The sequence below is a fragment of the Geotrypetes seraphini genome, chromosome 4 (genome assembly GCF_902459505.1).
Source record: "Geotrypetes seraphini chromosome 4, aGeoSer1.1, whole genome shotgun sequence".
NCBI classification, from domain to species: domain Eukaryota; kingdom Metazoa; phylum Chordata; class Amphibia; order Gymnophiona; family Dermophiidae; genus Geotrypetes; species Geotrypetes seraphini.
The window spans coordinates 10,427,189-10,454,216 of NC_047087.1; the positions used below are offsets into that span (position 1 = coordinate 10,427,189).

Here is a 27,028-nt window from a genome sequence, read left to right on the forward strand (position 1 = left end):
CTATGTCAACTTGGCTTACAATTTTTTTTTATTAACTTTCCTACATGAACTTATCCAAACTTTCTTTGAACTTCACTATACCCCTCTTTTACTAACACAAAGTGTGGGTTTTAGTGCCGGCAGTGGGGGGTAGCTTCTCCGATGCTCATAGGAATTCTATGAGCAGTTGACCAGTTACTGCTGCTGCTGGCGCTAAAACCCACCCTATGCGTTAGTAAAACAGGGGGTATATTAGATAACTGGACCATTTAATTATGTGCTGTGTGAAAAAAATACTTTCTGTGATTTATCAATCTGTGGGTCATTAGTTTCTTGAGCTATTCTCTTGTTTTTGTGTTGACCGACAAATTAAATAATCCTTCTCTATCAGTTTCACTTCACTCATCAGTTTTAAATGTAGATTATACACTTCTCAATTGTCTTTTTCTCTAAGCTGTAGGTAAGAAGTCTCTTGGAGGTAAAGAGACAGCAGGATACTCTGGGACTGAAACTTATTGGACATGGGTATCACAAGAGTAAACTTTTAGGTTGGTTTAACAGTTTTCCTGATTGTCTTTCACATCTGACAACAGTTGGAAAAATCAGCTTGACAAAGAATCAGAAATTATTTTTTGTTTTACCTATCTAATATAATAAAACCCTAAGCCGCGCATGCGCACTCCCACTTGCGTGCTCCCGTTTTCTGTGAGCTGTAGGGTACCGCAGGTAGGAGTGCGCATGCGCGCGAATCTCTCTCTCTTCCCCCCGGGTGGATGTCAGCGGCTGTCGGCAGCTGCAGACCGCGGCGGCTGTCGGCGGCTGCAGGCCGTGGCGGCTGTTGGCGGCTGCAGGCCGCGGCGGCCAAGCACAGAGCCCGAGAAACCCCTGACTTACAGGCCGGGCCGAAGTTTAAAGTACTGAGTGTAGGAGGGGCAGGAGAAGCTAGAAAAAATGATGATGCACAGGGAAATGGAGGGAGAGGGAATGCTGCGGCTGCTGCACAGGGAAGTAGGGAAGGAGATAGGAAGAAAGACACAGGGACAGGGGCAGGGAGAGAGACAGAAAGACAGACAGACAAAGGGGGCCAGGGAGGGAGAGAGACAGAAAGAAAAAGACAGGAGTAGGGAGAGAAACAGAAAGAAAGACAGACATATATTCTAGCACCAGCGGGAGGAAGGGAGACAGAAAGAAAAGAAAGACACAGGAACAGGGAGAGACACAGAAAGATAGACAGACAAAGGGGGCCAGGGAGACAGACAGACAGACAGACAGACAGAAAGACAGCGGGATAGAGAGAGAGACAGAAATAAAGACAGACAGACATATATTCTAGCACCCGTTAATGTAACGGGCTAAAATACTAGTTTCTTATAAAGTAAGATCAAATAACAGGGAAAATTGTAAGGAGGAGACTCAACACCTGACACTGGCTGCAGCCCCATCTACTACGGTATAAGCCTATGACTTCTAGCCATGTACATAAAAGTGAAGGGATGCTAAGAAGGTTTTCTTGTGGCAACCGGAGGGTCTGAGGATATATGGAATGAGAGAATCAGGCAGGCAGTCATGCAAGATGCTACTCCCTGCATGTAGCACTGATAAAAGGAGGAAACAACAACAAAACTCACTAAGCTTGCATACTATGGTCTTCATAGACCAATTAACAAGCCTGTATTTCAGATTATTCACAATGAAAATTCATTGACACAGTTATATGTATTTAGCACAAGTATACATATTCTGAAAAGCAGAGCAAGCTGCAGCCTCAAGTGATCAGTTGGCCTCCCCTATATTAAACTTTCTACAACACGTGTGGCAGATAACAATGCAGACGTCTTGAAAGAGAATGGAGAAAAGACAACCAAGAACACACAAAAACAACACAAATAAAAGCTAAAAGAAAATCATACTACACCAGTCAAATAGGCACTGAAATCCAAGACACCAAAAAACTTTTCAAACTACTAAAGGAACTCAGACACCAAATCTACCTAGCCACCAAAACCACCCCTCCCCCCACAGCAAATCAACTGGCTGAATTCTTCAGAAACAAAATCTCAACAGCCAGAAATACTTTCACCGGGACCCTAAGCCATCTCGACGAAATCTCAATACCACCCATAGAAAAAGAGGCCTATGCAGCAGACAGAAACTGGTCAGACTTCCCAAATCTACAATGGCCCGACCTAGAAAGACTCTACAACAAATACAATCATGCAGCCTGCGGCCTCAACCACTGCCCCCTATATCTGTTAAAAGCAGCCAGCATTAAATTCCGTACCCACCTCATGCGGTGGATCAGTTACATGCTAACAGAGAGCCAATTTCCACAAGACCTATCCGAAATCATCATAACCCCTAACCTGAAAGACCCAAAGGGAGCTACAGATCAGCTATCCAATTATAGACCTATAGCCTCCATACCGCTTTACATCAAGCTAATGGAAGGCCTCGTAGCAAAACTTCTCACCGAATACTTAGAAAACCACAACATACTCCACCCCTCACAATCAGGCTTCAGAGGCAACTACAGCACAGAAACACTACTAGTCTCCCTCTTAGACACAGCCAAACACCTGAGTTAAGGCAAAAAAATGCTACTCATACAACTCGATCACACAGTGGCATTTGACCTAGTAGATCACAACATCCTACTGCAAACACTGGAGGCAACAGGAATCACAGGCAGAGTCTACAATTGGTTTGAAGGATTCCTCCGCTCAAGAAAATACAAAGTTAAAGCAAACAAGGAACAGTCAGAATTCTGGAACAACCCCTGCAGAGTCCCCCAAGGCTCCCCACTATCTCAAACACTCTTCAACTTTTACATAACCACATTTGGCACACGCTTAGATGAAATAGGCATAACTTCATACAGCTATGCAGATGACATCTCCATCCTCCTGCCTTACGACCAAACTAACCCCAACACAACAAACAAACTACACACTGCACTAGAAACAGTGTCAAAATGGATGAGAGACCACAAATTAAAGTTGAATCAAGACAAAACCAATTTCTTACTTCTAGAAAAAAACAAAACCCCCAAACATAACAAACCTAGAAATAGACTCCATCACATACTCAATGTAACCCAACCTAAATCTGCTGGGAATAATGATAGATAAAGGCTGCACCATTCCAACTTCAAATAAGCAAAATGATCCAGAAGGCATCTGCAACCATGCGCAACCTGAGGCAAATCTGAAAATACTTCAACAACGAACAATTCAAATTCTTAGTACAAGCGCTAATCCTAGGACTCCTGGACTACTGTAACATCCTATACCTGTCATGCCCAACCAACATGCTAAAACAATTACAAACAGTCCAAAATACAGCTCTTGGACTGATTTACTCGCTGAAAAAATATGCCCACATTACCACTGCCTTCCGAGATTCACACTGGCTCCCAGTACAAGCATGCATACAATACAAATTCTATTGCACCCTATTCAAAGCACTAAATGGAAACAGACCAAGCTATCTGAGCAACCGCTTAAACAGGAAAAACACATCCAGACCAAGGAGAACTCATGCACATTTCACCCCCCCCCCCAATCAAAGGTATACAAAGCAAAAAAATATACGATGGACTATTAGCCACCAGAGCAGCAAAACTAGATCGCCACCTCTCCAATCTGCTGACTATAAACGCCCAACTACAAAACATTCAGGAAAGAACTTAAAACTTTTCTAGTCAAGAAATTTATCAAACAATCTAACTAAACCTGATCGACCCTCCACAGATCCTGAAACATATTACATCTATTAACCATGTATTCTCCTTGGAAATGCTCAGGCCAACTCTTGTTGTAAATCGCCTAGAACTGAAAGGTATTGGCGGAATAGAAGACACCAATGTAATGTAATGTAATAACAAAAGCTCAGTTGCTCTTAAAAACCTGAAAAGCAGGATGCAATCATGATCTGTTGTCATGATTACATTATATTACATTAGTGATTTCTATTCCGCTTGTACCTTGCGGTTCTAAGCGGATTACGTTTGAAGATGGCTGGTCATTTCCAGGCGATGACAATACAATACTTTACATTACTTTGCAAACTTTGCTTACCTTACATAACTTTTCATACAATACTTTACATTGCTTTACGTAGATTTACTTTGCATTACTTTACATTACCTTACAGTACTTGCATAATTTTACATTACATTATTTTACATAGCATAACTTTACATTACAGAAAGCTAGATTCAGTTTATAAGTAGAGGTATCGGACGTTTTGAGATATTTAGTGGTTACAATGTTTCCGGGTATGTATTGACGTATCATCATAGAGACTTGATTAGATGTTGCCTGAAAGGGAGGAATTGCACGGAAAGTGCGGTAGGGATAGGAAATGAGGGGAGATTAGGTTGTTGGGATGTGTTTTTTGAATAGTATGGTTTTGATATCTTTTCGGAACGCTTTATAGAGAAAGGGTGGGACCGCCGGAAGAGGAAGCAGCGTAGCGCAGGGCTCAGAGAAGGTGCGGGACCGCCGGCAGAGGAAGCAGCTGGGCTCACTGGCATCCGGAAACAACGGTAGGCAGCTTCTCCATGCGGGAGGGGGAGGCTGTGGGGGTGCAAGCAGTCTTTCGGGTGGGGGTGCGAGCGGTCCTTCGGAAAGGAGAGTCGGGGCGGGCGAGAGTTGAGTCGGGGCGGTGAACGGAGAGTCGGGGCGGCATGCGCGGTATATGCGTGTGCGCGCTATAGTAAAAAATTTTTACATAAATTTCTGTTCCCCGCGCGCTATACCCGTGTGCGCGTTTTACACGGATGCGCGGTATATGGGTGAAAATACGGTAAATGTTTCTTGCAGGAAGACACAAGAGCCACAAGCCAATGCTGCCTTTTCTTCTGCTCGCTGTCCTGTTACCTTTCATGAAGAATCGGCAGGTGGGGCGTGGCCTCACTTTCCTGTCAGCAGGGTCCTTCACTTCACCTTCTTCCAAGTCATCATCCTGTAAAGAAGAAGAATAGATTCAGACCTCTGCAAAGGCCAAAGAGAAGAAACAGAGTTGTCACATGGATAGCTGGGGAATAGGCCACCAATGTTAGAAAACCTATTCCATAGTAACATAGTAGATGACGGCAGATAAAGACCCGAATGGTCCATCCAGTCTGCCCAACATGATTCAATTTAAATTTTTAAATTTTTTCTTCTTAGCTATTTCTGGGCAAGAATCCAAAGCTCTACCTGGTACTGTGTTTGGGTTCCTACTGCCGAAATTTCTGTTAAAACCTACTCCAGCCCATCTACACCCTCCCAGCATTGAAGTCCTCCCCAGCCCATCCTCCACCAAACGGCCATATACAGACACAGACCGTGCAAGTCTGCCCAGTACTGGCCTTAGTTCTATATTTAATATTATTTTCTGATTCTAAATCCTCTGTGTTCATCCCACGCTTCTTTGAACTCAGTCACAGTTTTACTCTCCACCACCTCTCTCGGGAGCGCATTCCAGGCATCCACTACCCTCTCCATAAAGCAGAATTTCCTAACATTGCCCCTGAATCTACCACCCCTCAACCTCAAATTATGTCCTCTGGTTTTACTATTTTCCTTTCTCTGAAAAAGATTTTATTCTACATTAATACCCTTCAAGTATTTGAACATCTGAATAAATAAAAACCACAGGGTAGGTATGCATACCGTCTTCATATCACTAGTCATTCCTAAATGGTCCTGTATAGCTTCTAAAAGATTCTCTTCCTGCTAGCAGTTCACAGATAGAGGGAACACACTTATAAAGTGTAATCTGAAGGATTGGGAAGAAGCCCAAACTGTACTAACCTAAAAGACCTATTAAAATCTCACCTCAGATCCTATTATTTGGTAACTGTGACTTGACACATGCTATTTAACTGAATGGAGGAATAATCTAGGCTGGGAACTTTTTTTTAACTGTGTTCAAAGTTGGTGCATTTTGCATATCTAATTTCCATTTGTTACATCTATTGTTTTAAGTTACATACCATTGTCTTAAGTTTCATATGTTGGTTTTTTTGTGTGGTTTTTGTATGATTGTATTTTAAAGGACCCCTGAGGAAGACAAAATACTGCCAAAACACGGCCCGTGTAGGGTCTTATCATCAGAATGCATCAATATATGACAAAGTGACTTCATTTTCCTGGAATGTGTTTGGCTTTTATCACATTGTGATATTTGAATTTGATAAAGACTTTAATAAATTATACCATTTTAACTCTGGAAGTCCAAGATCTGGTTCCACATTGTCTACTTTTGACCATTTCAGTTTTTTGTGATACCTAGGTCCATTGCTATGGAAGTTAAGACCATCCCTGTGACGTTGACCACTCCATAGTGTTGTTTGTTTAAGAACCAGAGAGGCCAGGGTTTAAATCCTGTTCCTACTGACTGTCCTTGAGATCTTGTATAAGCCATTTTACCCTTCACTGCCTCACATACATCATCAACATAAAGCCTTGATACAAGTGGATCACGTAGAGGCTAAGTGCCTTGTGGACCATAAAACAGGATGTGCAGTATTTAGTGTGCTCTAATGAACGATTAGGCTCTTACCTAGATAATCTTCTTTCCATACGTTTTGGTGATTTATCCCTTCCCGCGAACTGGACTTATAGCGAGAGGATACTTACAGCTTTGAGCACCTCCTTTATAGAGGCAGAGCCCCAGTCCACATCTCTGAGAAGTCCCAAAGCAATCACACTTCATTGGAACAAAAGAGGAGGGGAATGGAGAAGTTTCCCACCAATAACAAGCAATTCTGGTCTGTTCTGTAACTTAGAAAACAAGAATTAGAAAAAAAAACCCCATCAGAACAATTGAAACATGATCATAGAGAAACAACCTGCTGGATGTCTAGGCACACAGACATCTAGCAGACAGAAGAATTCCAGGCCTGGAACACAGAAATATCCAAGGCAGAAAGCAGGTGATACAGAACAGACATAGGGCAGTCTATACAGAATCCGTAGTAGATTAACTGAAATAAGATTATCTAGGTAAGAACCTGATATTTCATTCAGTTACATCTACTCCAGATTCCTTATGTGTGATGATGTACCAAAGCAATAGCTGATGTCTAGGGAGGGACAGAAGAGTCTTCCTGCAATACTGAGGACCCAAATGCGACGTCCTCCTGAGCCGCTACATCCAATCTGTAAAACCTAGAAAGAAATGAAGAGTAGACCAAGTAGCAACCTGACAAGTTGCGGGAGACACTGCTCGACACTCCTGGTCGAGTGTGTCTTTTCCAAGTACTTAAGCAAAGCTCATCCAGCTTTTTAAAACTCTATCTTGTCAGACCCTCTGGGCTGGAAAGCAGGCAGATGAACCTCCTGGTTGATGTGGAAATCTGACACTACCTTTGGAAGAAAGGAGAGCACAGCATGGAGAGCGATGGCCTCATCTGTGATTTTGAGGAAAGGTTCTCTGTAGGAAAGTACCTGCAGCTCAGAGATTCACCAAACTGAAATAAACGCCACCAGTCTTGACTGTGAGGTCCAACAGAGGTGCATTTTTGAGGACTCAAACGGAGGCTCAATGAGACCCTTCAGAACAATGTTAAGGTTTCAGGTTGGAAAGGGACGTCGCAGAGGAGGCCTCAATCGGAGCGCTCCGTGTAGGAATTTGGTCACATAAAGATGAGCTGTCAGTGAAGACTTGCAATCTTGTGTCAGGAAGCAAGAGAAACCGGCCACCTGTACCTTAACGGAAGCCACAGCTAGGCCTTTTTCCAGCCCAGCCTGAAGGAAAGCCAGGATGACTAGAATAGAAGCCTGAAGGGGTTCCACCTGATCCTTAGTGCACCAATTGCTGAAAAGTCTGCCATGCCTTTGCTTAGGCTGCTAGAGTAGAGGGCTTCTTAACTCGAAGCAGCGTGGCAACAACCACAATGGAATAGCCTTTGCAAACTAGCGCCAAAGTGCTATGGATTCTCAATGGGGATTGGCTCCTGACTGAGAAGACCACGATGAAGAGGCAGACTGAGACCATTGTCCTGCTGAAGATGGACCCGGTCCATATACCAAGGCCGGTGAGGCCAATCCAGAGCCACCAGGATCACAAGGCCCGGATGAGATGCAATCCGACGGGCTAAAAAGGGAAGACAAAAAGGAGACCGACAGGAGGCCACGGTTGAACCAACGAGTCCAATTCCGTTCTTCCCAGTTCCACTCTTCGAATGAAGAAATGTCTGGCCTTTGATTCTTGGCCGAAACCACCAAGTTCATCATTGGTCTGCACTAGTGCTGCACAATCAGATCGAATGACCTGCATAAAAGCAACCATTCCCGCGGGTCCAGGAACTGACAACTTAATTTTCCACTCCTACCACGTGGGCCGTGGAAAGAGCTTGATGGTGAGCTTCCGCCTACCAAAAAAGCATCCAAGCTTCCAGTCACAAGGGGCTCTCCTTGTGCCCCCCTGCCTGTTACAGCCTTTCCCTTTAAGGTGTCTTCTAGAGCTTTCAGGGCCAGATGAATGGCTCTTAGCTCCAGATGATTGACGGCCCACTTCTTCTGATGGGGAGTCCAATGGCCCTGAACTGAGTGATCCCCACAATAAGCTCCTCAGCCAAAAAGGCTGGCATCAGTCATGAGAGTTATCCAGTCTGAGATCCGGAGAGGCATGCCCTTGAAAGAAGGCATTCCCTGAAGCCACCAGTGGAGGCTGATCCTTGCAGCACCGGTCCAAGGGAGCTGCATTTGAAGAGGATGATTCTGCGGAGACCACCGGGACAAAAAAAAAAAAAGAGTCCTGAACAGGTCATATATGGGATCTGGTCCAGGGAGACAAACTCCAGCATGGCTGCCATGGAGCCTAGCACATAAAAGTAATGCCAAGCAGTTGGAGATTGCATTTCCAAGAGAGACAGGATCTGCTGGCTCTGGGGCTTCCGTTTGCATGGCTTGGGAAGAAACACTCAGCCACAAGCTGTGTCAAAAAGAATGTCCAGGTACTCCAGCCTCTGGGTTGGTGCCAGATGGCTCTTACTGAAGTTGACAATCTAGCTAAAATACTGGAGTAGGTCCATTACTTGATGCACTGCTAGCTCACACTCCTGTCTGGATGGGGCTCTGATTAGCCAATTGCCCAGACAGGGATGCATCTGAATCCCCACATGCTGGAAGTGAGCTGACACCATGACCATAACCTTGGTGAATGTACAGGGGGCTGTCACCAGTCCGAACGGGAGAGCCACAAACTGAAAAAACTGCTTAAGTACATGGAACCACAGATATCTTCTGTGGTCCGGAAAGATGAGGATATGCAGGGAGGCTAGAAATTCTCCCGGAACCACAACTGCGATGACTGAACGGGCTGGAAATGTGGGACCTGCAGAAATGCATTCACTGCCTTGAGATTCAAAATGGGCTTCCAGTTCTCTGTGCCTTTCTTTGGCACAATGAAGTATCTGGAGTTTCTGCAAGAGCCCAAGTCGGAATCGGGTGCAGGTTTCTATGGCCCGAATGTCTAAAAGTCTCTGAAGAGTGGCTCAGACCCTAATATCCTTTTCCAGGACAGTCAAGGACAAATCCATGGGAGGGTGATAAAACTTGATCTTGTGACACTCTCAAATGATATCCAGTACCCACTGGTCCGAGGACATCTTCTCCCAGTCTACCAGAAATGCTGACAACTACCCCACCAAATGCAGGAGCAGGGCAAACAGCCTGGTATCATTTGTTTTTTTTGGAGGGAGGGTTGAGGCGGAACCCAGCAGTCTGGTGGCGCCTAGAGTTGCCAAAATGCTGCTGCTAACCTTGGATGGGCCTCTGTGCCGAGGAACCCTGGTAGTATTGTTGAGAATGACAGGAGGCAAAAAGTACCCCTACTCCTGGCCACAAGGCCTGTTATTCGGTAGGGATTTAGAGCGGTAATCTACTACACTGGCCATAACCAAAACCATCCCTTACCAAAAAGCATCTGCCCTTTAAAAGGCAGGCTGCTCAAGGTAGCCTTGGACCCCAAGTTGACCGCCACTGCCGAATCCAGAGCATCTGGTGAGCTGAGACTGCATAAACAGACACCTTGGTTCATGACCCTGATAAGGTCATAGAGAACATCTGCAACATAATCTACACCTTCTCTTACAAGATGGGGGCAGGCATCCTACTCCACCAATGGGATCTGGCACAGCCTGGTGTGGCAGGTCCTCGCAGCAAAAGAAGAGGCAGCAATAGCCCTTATCCCAAGAGCCAGGGCTTCAAATTGTTTCCTAAGAACCATGTCCACCATGTGGTCCAGCGCATCTTTCAGCTTGACACCACCTGAGCGATTGCCAAATCTACCTTTGGCTGGTCAAAGAGCTGCTGGAACTTAGGTGCCATGGGATAAAGCTTTGCTATGGTCTTAGCAACCCTCAAGGACCCCTCTGGGGCTTCCCACTGTTCCATGACCAGGGCAGTAATGTCCGAAAGAGCTGGAAAGGAGGAGGTCTGGTTGTTAATGCCACTCATGACCGTGCATTTGGAAGTGGAGGGCTGCAGTTCTAACTTCGACTCCAACACCACATCAGAAATGTGGTGGACAGAGACCGACTTGAAAAGGTGATGAACATGAGGATAGTCTCCTTGGTCAGGAGCCAGGAAGGCCTCACAGCCACCCGGCCTGAACAGGAAACTGGAGCCATTCAGGACTGAATCAGACAAATGCAGCATGAAAATTGGACATGCTATCCAACCTGTCGTGAGCCAAAAGGTCACTGGAGCCAGCTTGCTTACATGAGAAGCAAGCACCGGAGAAGACGCCCCCCTGCCCTGGATGTGTTCAGGAAGGCACTCCACATGAGATTTATAAATTCTGGGGAGAAGCCTGGTGCAGGTAAAGTAAAGGAAGCCTGCAAGTCCTCTGGCTGGGCACGCGCCTCTGCTTCACATCATCATGAGAAAAAGGACCTGGGCGATATTTTTTACCCATTTCCCAGACCCATAGCGGATCACCAACCCTGCAGGATGAGGCTAAACCCGAGGCTCCCGCCCATCCAAGTTTATTTATTTCTTGTTATACCATATATCCCAAGTATCTAGACGGTTTACAATAGGTTAATAGAAAAAAAAAATATATTATCTAAAACATTGAGGAGGGAAGACAGACAGACAAACATGGCTGACAGAAGTCCAAGAGGGAGGTTGGGAAAGGGAGGTAAAGTTACAATAACATTAGCTTTGAAAAAGGGTAACAGGTAGGAAAAGAACAGTAGGTGAGGGAATCTGTTTGCTAGAAGGGTATGAGATTGTTAACCTGTATAGAAAGCATCTTGAAATAGGAAAGTTTTTAAATTAGATTTGAATACCGGTAAGGAAGATTCAAGTCTAAGTTCGTTGGGCACTGCATTTCATAGTGTCAGTGCCATAACAGAGAAGACAGATTTGTAGGTCTGATTGTAGAAAATTTTGCAAATAGGGGTATTGCAAGAAGATTTTGAGAGTTGGATCTTAGTATTCTTTGAGAGGAGTGGGGAGTAATAAGTTTGTCAATGAATAAGGGAGAGTTTGAGAGTCTCGTTTTAATGGTGAGAACATAAGAATTGCCGCTGCTGGGTCAGATCAGTGGTCCATCGTGTCCAGGAGTCTGCTCATGCGGTGGCCCTCTGGTCAAAGACCAGCGCCCTAACTGAGACTAACCCTACCTGCGTACGTTCTGGTTCAGCAGGAACTTGTCTAACTTTGTCTTGAATCCCTGGAGGGTGTTTTCCCCTATGACAGACTCTGGAAGAGCATTTGTAGGTGATCCGATGGGAGGTAGCCAGTGTGCTTTTTGGAGCAAAGGGGTAACGTGATCATATTTCTTTGCATTATGGAGAAGTTTGATGGCTGTGCTTTGTAAGATCTTTAGTTTGCGGATTTCTTTTTATGTTGAACCCTGATATAAAGAATCGCAATAGTCAATTTGAGAAATAACAAGAGAGTGAATAAGGATGTTGAGAAAGGAATAATCTAGAAGCGAAAAAATAGAGTGGATCATTTTTAGTTTAAAGAAGGATTTTTTGACAACAGTACTAATTTGAGCTTGGTAGGAAAGTTTACTGTCAAGAGTAACTCTCAGTATTTTTATCCTAGAGTCCATTTTGATTGGGATATTTTCGATGCAGATGGGTGTCATAAGATCTTCCTTGTCAGAGCAAGGAAACAGAATACCTTTGGTCAGTTATGGCATACGGTAACACAGATGCTCTTTCGCCAGTAACTTGGCATAAATTCGACATTAATTTGCATCCTCACCCCTTGAGGAGTCCATTCCAGCTGATTTATTTTTTTTTGGGGGGTGCTCAACTTCAGGAAAGGGAACTATGTTGCTATGAGGGAAATGGTGGGGAGGAAGCTCAGAAACATCTTTAGGATGGGGACTGTAGGAAGCGCCTGGATCCTATTCAGGGACACCCTGCAGGAAGTACAAAGAATGTACGTCCCCAGTTTCAGGAAAGGCTGCAAGAACAAGCGGTCAAAGGACCTGGTTTGGATGTCAGCTGAAGTAAAGAGGGCAATAAATGACAAAAAAGTATCCTTCCGGAGATGGAAAAAGGACCCAACGGAGGAAAATCACCAGACGCACAGGAAATGCCAAAAGGAATGCCACCGAGAGGTTAGAAAAGCAAAAGGGGAATACGAAGAGGGGCTGGCCAGGGAGGCAAAAAACTTCAAGGCATTCTTCAGTTACGTAAAGGGGAAGCGACCAGCGAGAGAGGAGGTGGGGCCGTTGGACGATGGGGACAGGAAGGGAGTGATTAAGGAGGATAAAGAGGTAGCTGAGAGGTTGAATGCGTTCTTCTCGTCGGTTTTCACGAGAGAAGACACATCTAATATACCGGACTCAGAGGAGCTCACGAATGGGGAACAGGCCGAAAAATTGGAGCACATAGAGGTAAGTAAGGAGGATGTCCTCAAACAGATAGACAGGTTAAAATGCGGCAAATCACCGAGCCCGGACGGGATCCACCCAAGGGTTCTGAAGGAACTAAGACAATAAATAGCGGGCGCAATCCAACATGTTTGCAACCTATCCTTGAAAACTGGAGAGGTACCAGAGGACTGGAAATTGGCGAATGTCACACCTATCTTCAAGACGGGATCGAGGGGTGACCCCGGGAACTACAAGCCGGTGAGCCTGACTTCAATTATAGGGAAGATGGTGGAAGCTATGATCAAGGACGGCATTTGTGAGCACATCGAGAGAAATGGCCTACTGAGAACAAGCCAGCACGGATTCTGTAAGGGAAGGTCGTGCTTAACGAACCTTCTGTACTTCTTTGAGGGAATAAGCAGTCGGGTGGACAATGGGGAACCCATAGACATCATTTACCTCGATTTTCAAAAGGCTTTCGACAAGGTGCCACATGAAAGGCTGCTTAGGAAGCTGTGGAACCACGGGGTGGGAGGGGATGTGCACAGATGGATCAAGCACTGGTTGTCGGGTAGACTGCAGAGGGTTGGAGTAAAGGGCCAATATTCTGACTGGCGGGGAGTCACAAGCGGTGTGCCACAGGGATCGGTGCTGGGGCCGTTACTCTTCAACATATTTATCAATGACCTGGAAAAGGAGGCAAAGTGCGAGGTCATAAAATTTGCAGATGATACCAAACTGTGCGGCAGAGTTAGGTCCAGGGAGGAGTGTGAGAACCTGCAAAGGACCTGGAGAAGCTGGAGGACTGGGCAAACAAATGGCAAATGCGCTTTAACGTGGAAAAATGCAAGGTCATGCATATAGGGAAAAAGGAGAAATTAGGTTCTTACCTGCTAATTTACTTTCTTTTAGCTTCTCCAGACCAGTAGAGGTTAACTTTACGATTGGGTATATATCTAATCATGACCAGCAGGTGGAGACTGAAAACAAAACTTTGGGACAGTATATCCTAGCCCCTCCTCTCTATTTCCCTCAGTCTGCCGAATAGCCAAGCAGAACCAAGAACTGGAAACAACAGAGAGAAAAAACAATACTCCGAAAGGAGTAACAAATAACATACCCAAAAAATGCTGTTGGAAAATGCAGAGGAGAAATTCCCGAAGGAAGAAGGTCCCCACAGCTCGCCAGCTAAGCCAGCCGAGCCACAGCCGCTGTTCTTCAATTCTCCCCGGCCCTAGAAAAATACTAGAACCCGCAGCAAAAACCAAAAACTGCCCGCGCAACAGCCCCAACAACAACAACAACAGACAGGGTGGGGACCTCTACTGGTCTGGAGAAGCTAAAAGAAAGTAAATTAGCAGGTAAGAACCTAATTTCTCCTTCTTTAGCACTCTCCAGACCAGTAGAGGTTAACTTTACGATTGGGACGTACCAAAGCAGTCCCTCTCACGGGCGGGACCCCCGAAGGGCCGATACCAGAACACGCTCACCGAACACCGCGTCCCGACGCGCCTGAACATCTACCCGATAATGCCGAACAAATGAATGCAAGGAGGACCAAACCGCAGCCTTACAAATATCCACCGGAGGCACGAGCGACGACTCAGCCCAAGAAGCCGCCTGACCCCTAGTGGAATGAGCCTTGAGAAACTCCGGAACCGGCTTCTGACTCAGAAGATAAGCGGAAGCGATCGTCTCCTTGATCCAGCGCGCAATAGTAGCCTTAGAAGCGCCAGCCCCCCGACGAGGACCCGCCAGAAGCACAAAGAGATGATCGGAGCTCCGAAAATCCCGGGTCCGCTGCACATAAGCATGGAGGACCCGACCGACATCCAACTTGCGCAGCTGTCGTTGCTCAGAAGAACCCTCCCGACTACCCAAGACCGGGAGGACCACCGATTGATTGACATGAAAAGGAGAAACTACCTTCGGCAGAAAGGAAGGAACAGGCCGCAAAACAACCCGCTCCTTTGAAAACTCCAGGAAGGGAGCCCTACAAGAGAAAGCCTGTAGCTCCGACACCCGTCTAGCGGAAGTAATGGCCACCAAAAAGACCGACTTCAGCGTAAGGTCCTTCAACGAACAGCCATCCAACGGCTCGAAAGGAGGGCGCACTAGAACAGAGAGAACCAGATTGAGATCCCAAGAGGGAATCGAGGGCCTTATGGGAGGCCTGAGCAACTTGGCCGCCCTAAGAAAGCGAATCACATCAGGAATGGCTGACAAACGCTGACCTGTCACCAGCCCCCGAAAAGCCGACAGGGCCGCCAGATGAACCCGAAGAGAAGACCAGGCCAGGCCCCTATCCAGGCCATCCTGCAAAAACTCTAGAATGTTAGGCAGAGAAGCGCGAAAGGAGACCACTCCCCGCGCTCGGCACCATTCCTCAAAAAGACGCCAAACCCGTACATAAGCCCGAGAGGTAGAAAGCCTCCGGGACCCCAAAAGTGTAGAGATCACCTTGTCGGAATATCCCTTCTTACTCAGGCGGCCCCTTTCAAGAGCCAAGCCGTAAGACAAAAGGGAGACGGGTCGAACATGGGAATGGGACCCTGCGTCAGAAGATCGCACTCGAGAGGCAGAGGAAGAGGATCCGCCACCAGATGCCTCACCAGATCCGCATACCACGGACGACGAGGCCAATCCGGAGCCACCAAGACCACCAGCCCCGGATGGCGAACAATGCGAAGCAGTACTCTGCCTACTAATGGCCAAGGAGGGAACACATACAACAGCCCCTCCGTTGGCCACGGTTGGACCAGAGCATCCAGACCCTCGGCCAGACCGTCCCTGCGACGACTGAAGAAGCGGGGTACTTTGGCGTTGCCACTTGTAGCCATCAGATCCATCAGGGGCTGCCCCCAAGCACGCACTAGCAACTGAAACGCCTCGGCGCCGAGACACCACTCTCCCGGATCCAAGAAGTGACGACTGAGGAAGTCCGCCTGAACGTTTTCTACCCTGGCAATGTGAGAGGCCGAGAGGTCCAGAAGATGCGACTCCGCCCAAACCATGAGCCGAGCCGCCTCCTGCGCCACCAGAGTGCTCTTGGTGCCCCCCTGACGATTGACATAAGCCACCGCCGTGGCATTGTCCGACAGGACTCTGACCGACTTGCCCAACAAAAGGGAGTGGAAAGCCAACAGCGCCAGCCGGACCGCCCTGGTCTCCAACACGTTGATCGACCAGGAGGCCTCCTCCGTGGACCAGGTTCCCTGAGCAGAGTGACCCAGACACTGGGCCCCCCAACCCAGGAGACTCGCATCCGTAAGGAGCACCGTCCACTGCGGAAGATCCAGACCCACCCCCTGAACTAGGTGAGGGGTCCGGAGCCACCAACGCAGACTGCAGCGCGCCAAGCCTCGCAGGGGAACCGGAACATCCATCCCGTGCCTCTGGGGAGACCACCTCCGGAGCAGAGCATACTGAAGAGGACGCATGTGGGCCCGCGCCCACCTCACCACGTCCAGGGACGCCGCCATCGACCCCAGGACCTGGAGGAAATCTCGCGCCCGAGGACACCGGGACGCCAAAAGCAGGCGAATCTGAGACTGCAATTTGCTCACCCGGGCCTCTGGGAGGAAGACCTTCCCCAAGGAGGTGTCGAACAGCACCCCGAGGTACTCCAGACGCTGAGCCGGAACCAACCGACTCTTGGAAAGGTTGACCACCCAGCCCAGCGACCGGAGAAACTCCACCACCCGAGCCGTAACCCGGTAGCTTTCCTGCAACGACTTGGCCCGAATTAACCAGTCGTCCAGGTAGGGGTGTACCAGAATGCCCTCCGACCGCAAGGCTGCCGCGACGACCACCATCACCTTGGTGAACGTCCGGGGAGCCGTGGCCAGCCCAAAGGGAAGCGCACAGAACTGATAGTGCCGACCCAAGATCGCAAAGCGCAGGAAACGCTGATGAGAGGTCCGAATAGGAACATGCAAGTAGGCCTCCGTCAGATCGAGAGAAGTGAGAAACTCCCCCGGCTGAACCGCCAGAATGACCGACCGCAGCGTTTCCATACGGAAAGAGGGAACCTTGAGAGCCCTGTTGACCCCTTTCAAATCGAGGATGGGCCGAAAAGTCCCCTCCTTCTTGGGCACCACAAAGTAAATGGAGTACCTGCCCGTGCCCCACTCCGGGGGGGGCACCGGAACTACTGCCCTGAGATCTAGCAAGCGCTGAAGGGTCTGGCGAAAAGCCTGCTTCTTCCCCGGAGTCTGACACGGAGAAGCGAGGAAAAAATCCGGCAGAGAGCGGGCGAACTCCAGGGCATAACCGTCCCGCACCACCTCCAGGACCCACTGATCGGACGTGATCTCGGCCCATTTGGGAAAAAAGTCGCGCAGCCGGGCCCCCACCGGAACCAAGGGGGGCGCCGGCAAGGCGTCATTGTGCAGGACGGGAAGCGGGGGAACCGGCGGAGGGGTTCCCTGCCCCCCGACGGGCCCCCCGAAAGGGCTGCATGCGCTGGAAGAACCGACCCCGGGAAAACCCCGGAGACTGGAAAGAAGCAGCCCCACGCCCAGGGCGATACTTGCGAAATTCCCGCAAACGCCCCCGGGCCGCACCCCCCCGAGACGCCGGGCGGGCACGGTCCTCCGGCAAACGGGGAACTTTCGAGTCCGACAGAGTCTGAATTAACTTATCCAAGTCCTCTCCAAATAAAAACGACCCCCGAAAGGGAAATTTAGTAAGCTTAGCTTTGGACGCAGCATCCGCCGCCCAAGCGCGCAGCCACAACACACGCCTTGCGGCCACGCCAAAAGCCATGGACTTAGCCGAGATCCGCACCAAGTCATACAGAGCATCCGAGAGGAATGAGGCAGCCATCTCAATCTTTGCTACCTCCTGATCCACCAGAGACCAGTCGTCAGACTCTCGATCCAAGACCCGCTCCGCCCACCGAAACACGGCGCGAGCGACCAGTCCCCCACAAATAGCCGCCTGGACCCCAAAAGCAGAGACTTGAAAATTTTGCTTAAGGATGGTCTCCAATTTGCGCTCCTCAGAGTCCCGCAAGGCAGAACCGCCCTCAACAGGCACGGTATGCCGCTTGGAAATAGCCGAGACCACCGCATCCACGACTGGCGAAGCTAACGTAGCCCGATCCCCTTCAGGAATGGGATACAGGCGAGCCATGCTGCGCGCCAGCCGAAACGGCGTCTCCGGCGTTTTCCACTGCTCAAGAATAATATCCCGAATATCCTGATGCATAGGAAAAGAGCGGGAAACGGAACGGATCCCTCGTAACAGAGGGTCCCCCACACGCGGAGTCTCCGGCGGCGCGTCCTCAAAACGCAAAGCCGAAGAAACCTGTTGAATAAGGTCAGGCAGCTCATCTCTCTGAAAAAGGCGCACCACGGACGCCTCGTCACTGGAGAACGGGAAACCCGACAACCCGCCGCCAGCTTCCGTCCCCTCCAGAGGGTCCTGGAATTCCTCAGAAGGGTCCAGGTCCTCCTCCATACCGACACGTTCCTCCGACCACAAATCCTCGTCCCACGACACCCGCGGACGCTTGGACAAGAGAGGCGGCGGAGGGGACGTCACGTCAGACGAGAGAGGCAAAGCCGCAGGGAGCGCGGAGGAAACCCCACCCCCCGAGACCCCCTGGGCGCAACCGGGACCCCCAGCCGCCTGAAAATAGGCTTTGCATAATGAAAAGAAAAAATCAGGGGAAAAACCCCCCGAGGGTCCCAAGGGACTCCCTGCCACAGCAGGGGACCCAGCAGAAACCTGCCCCTGCTTAGACAAAACAGGGGGAAGGTCACCTGAGGTGGAAGACAAAATGGAGGGGCCAGACAGAGAAGATGGCGTCTTTCCCGCCAAAACAGCTCCCTCCACAGCCTGAAGCGGCTGAGAGACCTGAATAGTCTCAGCCGCTAAAACAGGCAAGCCGGCATCAGCTGTCAAAATATCAGCTGAGAGGGAATCCTCTAAAACCCGACCGTCGGCGGCTCGGGGAATCCCTCCGTGGGCGGACGGAGAAGACCGGGCTTCTCCACCGTTCCCTGCCGACTCGCGAGGCACCATCGGCGGGGAGCTCTGGGCGCCTGCAGCCGCTGCCGACGGAGCTCCTCCACCGCACCGGCCTGAACACCGCTTGCACAGGCCGGCCGCGAGTGCCTCGCGTCTGGAGCACAATGAGCACTTTTTCCCTTTAGAAGTGCTCATTGCTCCATACGCGACCTAGCTGTAAAAAAGTGCCGGTTAGTTGAAAAAATACAGTAAAATACAGTTTTCTTAAAGGGATACAACCCTCCAGACCAGCACTACCTCAGGATTTTTTTTTTTTTTTTTACAGAACAGACTCCACAGGCTCTCGAAGCAATATGCCTTGCTTGATTTAGGGGGCAAGGCTTACTGCTGAGGCTCCTCTAAAAAAATATGGGGAGGTGGAGGAAGTGGGGGGAGGGACCCCGCTCGTGACCCGCCGGGTTTGACACCCCCGAGGTCGGACGAACCCCCAAACAGAGTCCGTCCAAGCTCCGTCCGGCTAAAAACAGGGACAATAAACCTCTAAACAAATTCCAACAGCCCTACCAAGGGAGATGGGTACAGATCACTCAACACCTGCTGGAGACTGAAAGAAGACTGAGGGAAATAGAGAGGAGGGGCTAGGATATACTGTCCCAAAGTTTTGTTTTCAGTCTCCACCTGCTGGTCATGATTAGATATATACCCAATCGTAAAGTTAACCTCTACTGGTCTGGAGAGTGCTAAAGAAGAACCCGTTGTTCAACTACAAATTGGGGGGGGCATTGTTGGGAGACAGCAGACTTGAGAGAGACTTGGGTGTGCTGGTGGTTGCATCACTGAAGCCATTTGCACAGTGCGCAGCAGCCTCGAAAAAAGCCAACAGGATGCTGGGCATCATAAAGAGGGGCATCATAAAGAGGGGCATCACAACCAGGACGCGGGAAGTCATCATGCCATTTTATCGAGCGATGGTGCGTCCACATCTGGAATACTGCATTCAGTATTGGTCGCCATACCTCAAGAAGGACATGGCGGTACTTGAGAGAGTCCAAAGGAGAGCAACGAAACTGGTAAGAGGGCTGGAACACTGCCCATATGCCGAGAGGTTGGATAGGCTGGGGCTCTTCTCTCTGGAAAAAAGGAGGCTCAGGGGAGATATGATAGAGACCTTCAAGATCATGAGGGGCATAGAGAGGGTGGATAGGGACAGATTCTTCAGACTGAAGGGGACAACAGGTACGAGGGGGCATTCGGAGAAACTGAAGGGAGATAGGTTCAAAACAAATGCAAGGAAGTTTTTTTTCACCCAGAGGGTCATGGACACTTGGAATGCGCTACCGGAAGAAGTGGTCAGGCAGAGTACGGTACAGGGATTCAAACAGGGATTGGACAGATTCCTGAGGGATAAAGGGATCGTGGGATACTGAGAGAAGTATACAGGAAATAAGTATAGAAACCCGACCAGGTCGTGCATGTGTAAGACCGGAGGGTTAGGACTTCGATGGGAAGATAGGACTTCAATGGGAAACCAAGGTGGTAAGGGGGCCCCTTCTGGTGATTCAGACAGGTCGTGACCTGTTTGGGCCGCCGTGGGAGCGGACTGCTGGGCATGATGGACCTATGGTCTGACCCGGCGGAGGCACTGCTTATGTTCTTATGAAAAAAAGATCGTTTGAAATTCACGATGGCTGCCACAAGAAAAATCGTGGCAAAAACAGCCCTTGGAGACTTTTTCAAAAGTTCAAAAACACAGAAATAGGGGTTTTGGAGGAGGGAGACCTGAATCACATTTGGGATTTTCTGACCCATCCCAATTCTCCCATAGGAATGAATGGGGCATTACTCACAATTCTCTGTTGGTGCCTGCCTGCAGTTTGTTCAATGCAGCTGAAAAGTGGAAAGGACTTTTCTGCCTCAGATACTTCCAGCGACACTTCCAGACCACGGAATCTTTGGGCTGCAAGCTGGATGGACCAGCCTCCACCCATCCCCAGGGACCACGACGGGGTGGTGGTGGTGGTAAAGACAATGCCGGTGCCCTAATACGCCGAGGGATCTTACTCAAGGTGTTCACAGCCTGCACTCAAGCCACTGAGAAACTAAGGTGGCGAGTTGGCTCCCAGGGGAACGGACCCCAAGCCCAGAAGAAAACACAGCAGTTCTAGTTTTCTAGTAGCTCTTCAGTTCCACCTGAATGCTCGCCCTGCAGAGCTGCAGAACAGATTTGCATCCTTTCCCTGGCAGAGAATCCACAAGAATGGGGTCTCATGGCACCGAAGCCTCAGAAAAAAAGAATTGTAAATGCAAGAAAGCAAAAAAGGTGGGCAGAGCAGATCACAGTTCGCTTGCAGAGAAAAAAACTACAGGGTAGGTGCTCAAAGCAAGTATTCTCTCTGCAAGTTCAGTTTGCAGGAAGGGATAAATCACCACATATACAGAATCCGGAGTAGATGTAATTGAATGTCTGTTAGCGCATGCTAAGCTTGAGTAAAAGGGCTGCGTAGCTAGTAAATATTCTGAGTGGGGGCTGATGAAGCCTGTGTTATTTAATGTGTTTAAATCGCACTAATGGAAGATTAGGTTTATACCTTCAATAATCTTCTGTTAGTCCCTGGAGGATTCCATACGCTAGGTTTTCAATCCCAACCTGCAGTCTGGGTGCTGCAGAAATCCACATCTTTTCTAAACACATGCTCCACCCCCTTAGCCTGAGAATTAGTAAACAATCCTAGTTAAGTCCCAAAGCCAAGTACATACCTGCAAATCCAGGACAAAGGGGGTACGGGGGAGGATCACCATCAACGTAAGTAATTCATAAACTGGTTTGCTCTGCAAAATATTAACAAGTGATAGCAGGCACAAAGGCAACTCAGAAAAAACACAGAGAAACAATCTAGCACTAACCCGCAGTGTACAACGAGCACCCCAATAAAGGCCTTCGGTAATGTGTATTCTCACAGAAACGCCCCACAGGATTGGCTAACTGGCTGGAAAAGCTTCAAACCTGTAATGAGAGTGACCGAGACAGAAAGGAGCAGGCTACTTCAAACAACTCAGTGTAGACAGAGAGGGTGGGTCGTATGGAATCCTCCAGGGACTAACAGAAAGAAGATTATCAAAGGTATAAATCTAATCTTCCATTCTGTTACGTCCCTTCCGGATTCCATACGCTAGGTGACATATCAAAGCCACGGTAGCTAGGGAGGGACAGAAGAGCCTGCCCTCAAACCCAAGGTCCTGAAAATGGTATCATAACGAGCTGCCACAACAATTTGGTAAAACTGAGCAAAAGTATGAAGAGAGAGGACCAAGAAGCCGCCCCACAAAATTCATCAGGATGAAACGCACAAGTTTCCCCCATGATGCAACCACCCACAGCCATCTCATCGAATGGGCTTTAAGCGAGATCAATGCAGGCAACCTAACCTCCTGGTGGACTTTGGCAAAGGGGAAGGCACAGCCTGGAGGGAGATAGTGGATGCCTTTCAAGATGCTCTGCTCAGACAAATGGTGACAAAACCCACAAGGGAAAAAGCGATATTGGATCTGGTCCTCACAAATGGAGAGAGTATCTCTAATGTTCGAGTGGGTGCTCACCTGGGAAGTAGCGATCATCAAACGGTTTGGTTTGATATAACGGCTAAAGTAGAGAGCGGCCGCACGATACTTAAAGTCCTAGATTTCAAACGTACGGACTTTAATGCAATGGGAAAGTACCTGAAGAAAGAGCTGTTAGGATGGGAGGACATAAGAGAAGTGGAAAGGCAGTGGTCCAAGCTGAAAGGAGCGATAAAAATGGCTATGGACCTTTATGTGAAGAAAATCAATAAAAATAAAGAAATAGGAAGCCGATATGGTTCTCCAAACTAGTGTCGGAGAAAATAAAGGCGAAAGAGTTGGCGTTTGTGAAATTATTAAAAAAACCCAAGAAGAGGAGTGCAGAAAGCACTAAAGGGTGAAACTGAAAGAAGCCAAGAGAGAGATACATCTGGCAAAAGCACAGGCGGAAGAACAAATGGCTAAAAATGTAAAAAAGGGAAACAAAAATTTTTTCTGATATATTAGTGAAAGGAGGAAGATGAAAAATGGAATTGCTAATCTAAAAGATGCTGGGAACCGATATGTGGAGAGTGATGAGGAAAAAGCAAATGTGCTAAACAAATACTTCTGTTCTGTGTTCACAGAAGAAAATCCTGGAGAAGGACCGAGATTGTCTGGCAAAGTTACACGAGAAAATGGAGTAGATTGAGTGTTTATGAGCAACTTGAAAAACTGAAGGTGGACAAAGCGATGGGACCAGAAGGGATCCATCCTAGGATACTAAGGGAGCTCAGAGAGGTTCTGGCGAGTCCTATTAAAGACTTGTTCAACAAATCTTTGGAGACGGGAGTGATTCCTGGGGATTGGAGGAGAGCGGATGTGGTCCCTATTCATAAAAGTGGTCACAGGGATGAAGCAGGAAACTACAGGCCGGTGAGCCTTACTTCAGTTGTTATGGAAAGTTGATATGAAACCCCAGACTTTGAAGAAAATAAATAGTCTGAAGGGTCGCTTGAGTAACCCCTGGAAGAGAAGGGGCTTTGATAAGTCAATCGTCAAGGTAAGGAAAAACCTGAAGGCCTCGAGCATGGAGGGCTGCAGCTACCACGACTAGACACTTGGTAAAGACCCTGGGGGAGGTCGCCAAGCCAAACGGAAGAACCCTGTATTGAAGATGAAGGTTCCCCACCTTGAACCGGAGGTATTTGCGAAATTTTGGATGGACAGGAATGTGAGTATAAGCCTCTTTGAGGTCCAGTGAGCACATCCAATCTCCCTGATCCATGAGAGAATACAAAACTGGAAGAGAGAGCATGCGAAACTTCTCTTTGACTAGAAATTTGTTGAGAGCACGGAGATCCAGAATGGGTCGCAAATCCCCCGTCTTTTTGGGAACTAGGAAGTATCTGGAGTAAAACCCTAGATTGTGCTCGGAAGGAGGAATCTCCTCCACAGCTCGAAGGCGAAGAAGTGCCTGAGCCTCCCGAAGAAGAAGGGGGAGTTGCGAGAGACTGGAAAGACACTCTCCTGGAGGATGATCTGGAGGCACCTGAAGCAGGAGTAGAGAGTATCCCTCGCGGATGACTGTGAGGACCCAGAGGTCCGATGTAATGGTTTCCCAGACAGATATAAAAAGGGAAATGCGGCCTCCGATGGGCAGGGAGGAGTTCGGATGCAAGGCGATTGGAATGCTCACCACTGGACCGTCAAAAAGACGGAGTGGGTTTGGTTGTAGCAGGCGTCTGGGACTTCTGAGGACGCTGTTGTTGAGGCCTTCTAGATGGAGGCCTAGAGAAAGCTGGCGTGGACTTCATAGGGTATCTACGAGCCGGAGGCTTGTAAGCCCTAGATGTAGAAGGTTTTGGTTTAGGGCGAATAAGAGAGGCGAAAGAGCGTTCATGCTCCGAGAGCCGTTTAGTAGCCACCTCAATCGAGTCATCAAAAAGCTCAGAGCCCTGGCACGGTAGGTTTGCTAACCGATCTTGTAAGTTGGGATCCATGTCCACTATTCTGAGCCAGGCCAGACGTTGCATGGCCACTGCAAACGCCGATACCCGAGAAGAAAGCTCAAATGCATCATAAGATGCCTGCAACATGAAGAGACGCAATTGTGAGAGAAATTGAATAATTTGTTTATACTCAGCAAGGCGTTCTCTGGGCCAGTCTGGGCAAAAGGATGACAACTGTTTCAAAAAATAATTAAAATATGAAGTGAAGACATAGTTATAATTTAGAATTCGGTTAGTCATCATCGAATTTTGATAAAGTCTTCGCCCAAATTTATCCATAGTGCGACCTTCACGCCCTGTTGGAACTGTAGCAGACACTTTAGAAGGATGAGCTTTCTTCAGGGATGATTCCACTACTAAAGAAACAAAAAGAAACACAGCGACCGAACAGAAATAAACTACTCAGCCGCAGTGAAGAGAAGGCACAACGCTACGGGAACTAAGTTGACAAGTCTTCTCAGCTCCGCGGAAAACGTTGAACTGAGGATCCTCACAGGAGATGCGCCCCCTAGTTCGGGCGGGAAGGCACGCGCGCATGCGCGATGCAGCACTCGAAAGTTCGAGATCTTCAAGCAAGTTTGCTTTCGAGGCTGTCCACTGCGGGGCTCCGTTGCTGACGTCACCCATGTGTGGGAATATGCTGCCTGCTTGTCCTGGGATAATAGAAGTTAGAAAAAAAAGATAAATTTTAAAATTCAAGATGGCTGCCGTCACAAATTCATGCCAAAAATGGTGAAAATAAACAAAAACCAAAAATAGCGAATTTAGGTCTGGGGAAGTGGGGAACCTGAACCCTACCCACAGAAACTGTGAAAAACTAAGTTTAAATTGATCCAAAAGCCACCCCCGAAGTTCTCATAGGAAATAATAGAGGTATTCACAATCTCTGTAGTGCCTTTGTTTGCCAGCATTTTAAAAGCAGCTGAGTGGAGAAAAAGGACTTTCTGCCTCAGAAACAACTCCACATTGCACAGAATTGAAGATTTTCGGACTGCCAGCTGGCCAGAGACTGACTACAACCTCTGCCCCCGTGGATCCTCTGCCACGCTGTTGGGGGCGGGAAAAGCAGCCCGTGCCTTGAAACCCGGGTGGGTTTCTGTCCAGACACACATAGCCTGCACTAGAAACCTGTGACAGAGTCACCAGCCAGCAAACTCCCACAGGAAGAGTGAAGAAGGTGGCACACAGAAGACTGGCTCTACAGATTCTCCAGAGTTTATTTGTGAAGCACCGCAGGACTGTGTCCTTTTCTTTGACAGGGGACCACTGGGGAGGGGTCGCAAGACACTGAAGACACCGAAAGAAGAAACTTTAATCGAACTTTTAGTGAAAAAAATAAGAAACAGAAGTAGAGCAACTACAAAGACTTCTGCTTGGACCGCTTATAGAAATTGAAACTAGGACTGTTTACTAACTCTCAGGCTAAGGGGGTGGAGCATACGTTCAGAAAAGATGTGGATTTCTCCAACACCTGGACTGCAGGTTGGGATTGATCACCTAGCGCAGAGGTAGGGAACTCCGGTCCTCGAGAGCCGTATTCCAGTCAGGTTTTCAGGATTTCCCCAATGAATATGCATTGAAAGCAGTGCATGCAAATAGATCTCATGCATATTCATTGGGGAAATCCTGAAAACCTGACTGGAATACGGCTCTCGAGGACCAGAGTTCCCTACCCCTGACCTAGCGTATGGAATCCAGGAGGGACATAACAGAATGCATATTAGTAAATAAGGATATTAGATTGTAAACTCTCTTTGGGCAAGGAAATGCCTGCTATATCCAAATGTAACAACTTGTGCTCAGCTTTGGAAAGGAGTGACAGATCCAATCCAATCTGCTAGTGCTGATCACATGAAATTGACATAAAATCATTTTTGAAAATGTAATAGCCGCAATCGATGAAACATGATAATTAAAGCAGCCAAACCATTCTACCACCTGGTCACTGATTTTGGGAGTTGACACATTTCATGAACTAAGTGGCTGCAGTGGCCTCAAGTTTCAGCACTTATTAATAGCTAGGGTATTACTGCCATTCCCAGTATATCCGATTTTAGGTTCTATTTCTACTCATTACCTTCCCTGAATGACTTCCGCTTAAAGTGGTTTACAATAAAGGCCATCAGTAACAGTAAATTCTCATCACAATAATACATAAAAAGTATAAATATATCAGGATGGCTAGTTGGGTGTTTAAAGGTGACTCTTTTATGAAGACATCATAAACACTTCTATGGCTTTTGAAAATAGGGTTCCAGAGTAGTGAACATATACACCTGCTCCAACAAAGATGTAAATTTGTGCATATTTTAATTAGGGTGATAGGCTTGTCCGCAGCCCGTAATTACAGGGGGGGGGGGAAACGCTGCACACCTGATGCGGCCTGGGATATGGCAGACCGGTGTAGGCCTTGCTCCTCGATTAAGGGGTGGTGGGGCTTATTCAGTGTTTGAATTAAAGAACAGCAGGGCCAGCCTAACTCAGGATTGGATAAAAAAAAAAAAATTATATAGTAGATGGGCTCCTCCAATAGGAGCTTTCCTTTCAAGTGTTTGAGGAGGGGCGAAGGTGGGGTTTTTATGCAGGACTCCTCCGAGATCAGGAAATTTCCTTCCTGTTCCTCAGAAGCGTCCAATTTTCTAGTTGTTGGAAATGATATGGTTAATTTGTTTGTTGTCACAGCTTTGGGG

At 48.1% G+C, this 27,028-nt stretch overlaps 1 protein-coding gene across 5 annotated transcripts in view; it reads right to left on the minus strand.

Annotated features, from left to right (window-relative positions):
• Window positions 1-27,028, minus strand: part of ZC3H18 (zinc finger CCCH-type containing 18) — a 191,383-nt gene that overhangs the window by 141,568 nt on the left and 22,787 nt on the right. For all 5 annotated transcript variants that reach the window (XM_033941389.1, XM_033941390.1, XM_033941388.1 and 2 more), the window contains exon 3: window positions 4,860-4,944. In XM_033941389.1, the coding sequence (XP_033797280.1) occupies window positions 4,860-4,944 (85 nt within the window). The remainder of the gene's footprint in view (window positions 1-4,859; window positions 4,945-27,028) is intronic.